This window comes from Oncorhynchus gorbuscha, linkage group LG11 (assembly GCF_021184085.1).
Source record: "Oncorhynchus gorbuscha isolate QuinsamMale2020 ecotype Even-year linkage group LG11, OgorEven_v1.0, whole genome shotgun sequence".
Lineage (NCBI taxonomy): Eukaryota > Metazoa > Chordata > Actinopteri > Salmoniformes > Salmonidae > Oncorhynchus > Oncorhynchus gorbuscha.
The window spans coordinates 77,462,422-77,469,679 of record NC_060183.1 but is presented as its reverse complement, the minus strand read 5'-3'; the positions used below and the strand labels follow the sequence as shown (position 1 = coordinate 77,469,679).

At 42.4% G+C, this 7,258-nt stretch overlaps 1 protein-coding gene across 6 annotated transcripts in view; it reads right to left on the bottom strand.

Annotated features, from left to right (window-relative positions):
- tpm2 (tropomyosin 2 (beta)) overlaps window positions 1-6,587 on the bottom strand; it is a 33,681-nt gene extending 27,094 nt beyond the window's left edge. For 4 of the 6 annotated variants that reach the window (XR_006830562.1, XR_006830561.1, XM_046290568.1 and 1 more), the window contains exons 1-2: window positions 6,289-6,583; window positions 1,876-2,001 (exon numbers count right to left, since the gene is read on the bottom strand). Coding sequence is in view for 4 of the 6 variants with exons in the window: in XM_046290568.1 (XP_046146524.1) it covers window positions 1,876-2,001; window positions 6,289-6,402 (240 nt within the window). In the remaining 2 variants the exon portion in view is untranslated. Of the gene's footprint in view, window positions 1-1,875; window positions 2,002-6,288 lie in introns of all 6 variants that reach the window. The other 2 variants (XM_046290570.1, XM_046290569.1) reach the window with 2 other exon arrangements.
- Between the last annotated feature and the right edge of the window lie 671 nt (window positions 6,588-7,258).

Sequence of the window (7,258 nt, the reverse complement as noted above, 5' to 3'; positions counted from 1 at the left end):
TTTATGGTGGCTGCCTTTTCTGGGTTACAGGTTGTCTTGCTACACTCTTAGGATAACCTTTGGAAGAACCCTATTTGGTTCCAGGTAGAATCATTTTGGTTTCATGTAGAACCCTTTCCACAGAGGGTTCTAGATGGAACCCAAAAGGGTTCTACCTGGAGCCAAAAATGATACTCCTATGGGGACAGCCAAAGAACCCTTTCGGATCCCTTTTTTCCCCTACTCAATGGGGAAAGGCCCATGATGACATATAAAACAACAATATATAAGGTAACTTGAATGCGTATACCAGATCATATAATCATAAGAAAGGCTATGAGACATCTTTTAGAAAAAACATTGTCCTGTCTTAAGGTACAGTACGAACGATGACAAAAAAGTTATACCAGCAACTGAAGGTTTACTTATAGTTTACTACCACTGCTAGTCCGGCCTAAAGGTTTCCAGTAGCGTACTGTATTATACGGTTTCTGTGAACCGTTCTGACACCATGTTGACCTGTATTTGACCGGAGTCAGACAAAGTGCGGACCAGAGAACATGGCAATCAAAGAAACTCAAACCAAATCATTCCCTGCATTCACTCCAAGATGCTGACAAGCTTTATGCTGTGTTTGCAAAATGTGATACAGGTCGAGGTTCGGCACTTTCCCCGCCGCAGCTGTCAACAAGCAAGGTCACTCGATCAGTGGGGTTCCAACTGGTCCATATCAGATTAGTGCATTCATATTGATGTAGCATGTGAAGTAGTACACAGATACAACGTTCATTTCCTGTCACTGTTCCCTTAAATTTTAAGGTAGTTGACATGGTAACGGCATGGCGTGTGCAAAAATAAAACATTCCAGAGCAAAATAAATCAGATCTGAGCATCCAGACAGAATTGTATCAGGATTGAGATCCACATATGGAGGTGGTGTAACTTGGAAGTCAAAAGATCAGATTCCATGTTTTTTTGTTATTGCTGTTTACACATTAGGGAAAAGATCAGATGGGTATCAGATACGCAAATAATTGTCAAATGATCTGAATTGGACTGCGTACACCAGCCAAAGGAGGGAGGGGGCGCTGTGGGATTATGTAAGATCCTCTTTGAAGATTAGGGTTTTCAGGTGTTGATGGCCATGGCTGGAGAGGATGGATCTTGAGGTGCGTCCCAACAATATTTCCTCTGGTGGAGGCATGTGGGCTGGTAGGAGTTTACACCATATTTCTCATATTAGTAATTTCCATTCAAATCAGCAAGGGCAAGTGAACAAGCGCTCACATTGGGAGGAAGGTGAGATAATTGGGACAAAACCTGGGAGGTTTGACAGAAGCATACTGCCCACACTGTGCAGTGCAGGTTTGTCCCACCAGGGGGAGACAACGGGACCTGGAGCCTGACAGCCTGCTAATTGATGACCTGACGACACATTTAGCTGTGTATACTTTTACATAGTATAACATTACAAGTGTGCTTTAATGACAGGCAGCAATGGTGAAATTGTGAAAACTATATGGCTGGAGGATCTTGGCATCCTTGATGAAATTACAATCCTAAATTAAATTTAATCCCAATGAAGTGTTTGATTTTATAGGTGAATTTATGACAATAATTTAGTAGGGGAAATGCATTAGCCATAACATATTCTGACATATTATTATCTAAATGACCAGTGAAAATCAACAAAGAGGAGGGAATTATGCAGTAGTCTCTGGAGTCAGTGGCTCGTCTGTGTACTGCAGTGATACATTGCCTAAAAGCATGACCATGTCACCCATACCTGTAACTGGGGTGTGCGTATGTACATGCCTCAATGGTGTGTGTCTGTGTGCCGTGCTTTGACGTCACCATGGTCATAGTGACCCCATAGTGGTACCCAGTGTCACTCACGTCTGTGGCCTTCTTCTCAGCCTGCTCCAGCTTCTCCTGGGCATCCTTCAGTGACTCTGAGTATTTATCCAACTCATCCTCCACTCCCTTCAGCTTCTTCTGCAGGGCCAGCAACTCTTCTTCCAGCTAGAAGACACACACACACACACACACACACACACACACACACACACACACACACACACACACACACACACACACACACACACACACACACACACACACACACACACACACACACACACACACACACACACACACACACACACACACAATAATGTCAGGGGAGTCATATACAATAAGATACATAACCGATTCAATAAGCTACATAACCGATTCAATAAGCTACATAACTGATTCAATAAGATACATAACCGATTCAATAAGATACATAACCGATTCAATAAGCTACATAACCGATTCAATAAGCTACATAACTGATTCAATAAGATACATAACCGATTCAATAAGCTACATAACCGATTCAATAAGATACATAACCGATTCAATAAGATACATAACCGATTCAATAAGCTACATAACCGATTCAATAAGCTACATAACCGATTCAATAAGCTACATAACCGATTCAATAAGCTACATAACTGATTCAATAAGATAAATGACCGATTCAATAAGATAAATGACCGATTCATATCAAACCTACTCTAAAGAGCATTCACAAAGTCTCCATAAGCACTATATAGATGCTTCACAAATCATTCATAAACAAAGTCCTACTGCATAAAGAGTGATATAACAGCTCCTTATATATATGACGCTTAATATGGCGTGGTCCTTGATGCCGCCTTTAGCATATCATTTACTTGTGAAGGGCTTATGTAGGGTTTATGAAGGGTTTATGTAGGTTTTATGTAGGTTTTATGAAGGGTTTATGTAGGTTTTATGAAGGGTTTATGAAGGATTTACATAGGGTTTAGAAGGGTTTATGAAGAGTTTATAAAGGGTTTATGAAGGCGTCAGTATGCCTTAAAAGCTAAATCCTTTTTAGTTTGAAGTGGGACCCATACTGTATATAGATTGAGTTAGCGGTACAAGAACTGTCCTGTTGAAGGTTATACTCTATCCTCCAGTCGATGTGTCTGGGTATAACAGAGCACTGCCCGAGGCTGACTGTCAGGGCAGGTTGGGCCAGGCATGAGGACAGACTTATAAAGGGAAAGCTGTCATAGTGTCCCTCCAGAGTCATAGGTTGTTTTCCAAATGCCACCATTTTCCCTACATAGTGCACTTCCTTTCACCAGTGCCCACCAAAAGTAGTGCACTATGTAGGGAATAGGGTGGAATTTGTGACCAGACAGTTTCTGAGTGACTGGGGCTGCAGCTGGTGATGTTCCCTCAGTCTCCCCTTTCAACGGGCATCAAATAAACCCCTGTGCATTATCCACAAGCCTGGCAGCCGGGACATAGCTCCCTCTGGAGCCTCGTAAAAGCAGACACCTATTAATTGTATTCTTGTGACGATAGCGACTCTCTGCTACTACTGTTTATGGTAAAGGTCATGTAAAGTAAATAGGGAGGAATGGTGCCCTGGTCATAGACTGAAGCTGTTGAGAGTTGAATGTACCTGTAGGAGGGTTGCTTGTTTTGGCAGGTCCCCTGTTCACCGCATCATATCAAAGTTCTTGCTATCTTTCCCAATGCAATTTTCAAAAAATCTTCCTGACAAGTGTTAAAAATGTCTAGGCTACAACCAAAGAAGCGTCATGTCGTTAGGATCGTCGCTAGAAAAGATCCCCTCTAACCGAGAAAAGGCCATTGTGAATGTGAATGACAGCGGCAGTGTGTGAACCGTGAACACTATGTCCTTGTGATGAATGTCATTCTTTTATTACATCTGACAGATTACAGCGGTCTTTTGGGCTCCAGCTATGTGAGGGGGGCATTCTGATCCCAGGCCTGCTGCTCTTTCATGTTATTTTGGGTCCAGCCTTGATCCTCTTTTTCTTTGTTGAACAACAATTCCAATAGACATGCCACCGTCAAGGCTGCTCCAAAGAGAAATGTGGGTGCTGGAATCAGAATAGCCCAAGGTGTGGTCTTCTGCGATCAAATACTTGTGAGGGAAGACTACTCCTATTTATAGAGAGGCTCCATTTGGTTCTAGCTGACCACGTCAATTAAACATGACAGATGAGTAGAATGGAAAATTTAGACGCCAACAAAAGCTGAAGCGATTAGACCATTAGTTATTCACCGCCATGGAAGCAAATGTTCTCCATGGTATCACAAATACACACTGGGGGGGGGGGGGGGGCAATGTTCAAGGACAAATGGGGGGGGGGGGGGGTCCATTTCCATTCCATTCTAAGCCACTGGTGGCTTTCGTTACTTGGGAACTAAACGGAAGGAGAGGACTCACATAACATAATGAGTAATATTAGTCAAGTCTAAAGTGACCAGAAGCAATTTGGTTCAGTACTATACATGTCCATATAAGCTCAAGCTATATTCTGTTCAGGAAGAGGATCCATTCCAAATCTCCATCATAAATCTGGATTCTTGAGGCAGCTCAGGTAGGAAGTAGCTTCATAGCAGTAAAAATGAGGTAGACTAGAATGAGATGGTGCATCGTCTCTTGACCAGATCCAGGTACAGCTACACATTCAGTTGTTGCCAAATCTGACAAGTTGTGTAGGTAGGGATGATTTTTTTTAAATGCCGTGTCTCTGAAGGTGCATATGCGTTCGATAATTTACTTCCAAATGCTCAAGACAAAGCAGAAAGATGGTTTTCTTGTTCCCATGGGGGATGGTAGGGAGTAGCCTACGTCCAAAGGCAGAAAACAGAATGAAACTGGGAGAAGGGCTAAGCTGCTATGGAGCCATAATGTCAACATTATGAGAAGTGGTCATCATAGACAGACTGAGAGGGAGACCATGAAAAGCTTGGGCCATGATGTAACTGATTCTGAGAGGGGATTGGATCCAAAATGACGACTGGAGAGTCTTGTCTTCTGTCATTCCATGCCGGTCTTGATTTTCCAACAGAAAAGTGGCGGAAGTGGATTGTAGGTGGTGAGAGGATTAAAACTCAAAACACCTCAAATTGTGTCTATTTGTTGAAGGTCTAGCTAACACTTGTATAATACAGAATCTGACCATCTTCAATGGTTAAATTATAACAAATGAGAGATGACACTGGACATATGATCATTGGGAAGACTGGTATTCTCAAGCTCCCTGATTGGGTCATTACTGACAATTTGGGTTTGATACTTAAGCAATAAGGCCTGAGGGGGTGTGGTATATGGCCAATATACCACGGCTAATGGCTGATCTTAGGCACGATGCAACACGTAGTGCCTGGATACAGTCCTTAGCTGTGGTATATTGGCCATATACCACAAACCCCCCGAGTTGCCTTATTGCTATTATAAACTGGTTACCAACGTAATTAGAGCAGTAAAAATAAATGTTTTGTCATACCCGTAGTATACTGTCTGTTTGGCTGACAGCCGTGTAATATCAGACCGTATACCACGGGTATGACAAAACATTTATTTTTACTGCTCTAATTACATTGGTAACTAGTTTATAATAGCAATAAGGTACTTCGGGGGTTTGTGGTATATGGCCAATATACCACGGCTAAGGGCTGTGTCCAGGCACTACGAATTGCGTCATACATAAGAACAGCCCTTAGCCGTGGTATATTGGCCATATACCACACCCCCTCTGGCCTCATTGCTTAAATATACCACGGCTGTCAGCTAATCAGCATTCAGGGCTCGAACCACCCAGTTTATACTTAAAAATGAAACACTAATTCACACTGTACTCCTTAAGTCAGCTTGTGCCCCCCTTCATCAATGTGCTTTGACTCAGGGAATTGAACACTGCCCGTAATAACCTCAAACTGGCTGGGCCGTTCGGTGGGATCTGTTCATCTATCTAATCAACTTCACTCCGATCGGCCTGCTGTACCCATGAAACACCATTGAAGAGACTATAAGGACATTTATTTTTTGTAGTTTCAAAAGTCTGTAGTAGCTTCATGGATAACTTCACAAGAGGATATTTAGAACAAACACTTACCTATCTTCCACATAGACATTGGACATGTGTCTTACCATGTGTTGCAGGGTAGAAACTTCATATTTGAAATATAGTAAATATTTGATGTGCTCACCCAAGTAATAAAATCACTGACTGAGTTTTTACATTATGTTTATTGTATATTGTAGAATAGATTGTACATGGATTACCATATGTGGATGACATAAGACCAAACCACTTCATGGTTGACAGATAGAGGGATCAGTATAATCATTCAATTGAATAAATGAGTGTAAAATCTATTTCTATTGACATTAGATACAGTTGCCCCTCTCCCTTCAAGCAATGAAAAGGCAGGGAATGCCCTCTTGTTCAGTTAGTTATATTCCCATACCTGTTTGCATTTGTCCTCTGCCCCCTTTTTGTCTCCTTCTGCTTGCTCTGCCCGATCAATAGCATTCTCCTTATCCAGTTTCAACATTTGCATTTTCTTCTTGATGGCTTCCATGGTTACTGTTGTTTTTTCTCTCCTAATAACAGGCGAAAAGGGTTCAGAGTTGGTTCTCTCGACGGACGCGCACGAGCCACACAGAGGACAGAGGACTGAAGTTCACAGAAGCAGCACCTCGAGCCGAGTGATGAGACAAAGCTAGTCTGGATTAGGTAAGGGAGGATGGGAGGATGTAATTCTGTCCAGAGCCCAATACTTTTTTTGGAAAGTTCAGATAAATCACGCCCGAGCTAGAGTGACGTCGCGCGCCTGTGATTCGTTCAACGCGTTGGGTAGGAATTAAGCGCACAGATTTTGTCCATTTTTGGGAGGCTCCAATTTCATATAATGTTCGAATGTCTGTGGTATGATATTGGACCTAAATATATCTGTAGACACAGGGATATAGGTGCCCACACCATGTAATGAAAAGGTTGGCCATCTTTAATAGGTATACTTGAGTGTATTTCGTTTCCCCTGTATTTGCCGTTCTCTAACCGAGCGCACTGGGGAACGCAATTAGGCATCGTTTTAACCAGCGCATGTAAAAGTTATAGCCTTCATGCGCTCTTCCTCTTCATGGGTTCATTTATGTCCACATTTAATAAAATTTGCACCCTTGACGACACTACAGTCAGTGTCGTCTTAGTTTGGTCGCCTGAACTAGGCTTGTTCATTGATAAAAGTCTGTCAGGGCATGGGTGGTTTCTAGTGGTATTTCAAAGAGGGGAAAATAAGTTGTAACAACAGTCAAAAGTTATGTTGCCAAGACTGAGCACCTGGCAGCCACCTGGGGACGAAGTTTGTCTTTGGTGAAGAATGACCGGTGACAAACGACAAGGTACAGTATGGAACCAAGGGGAAATGTATTTGT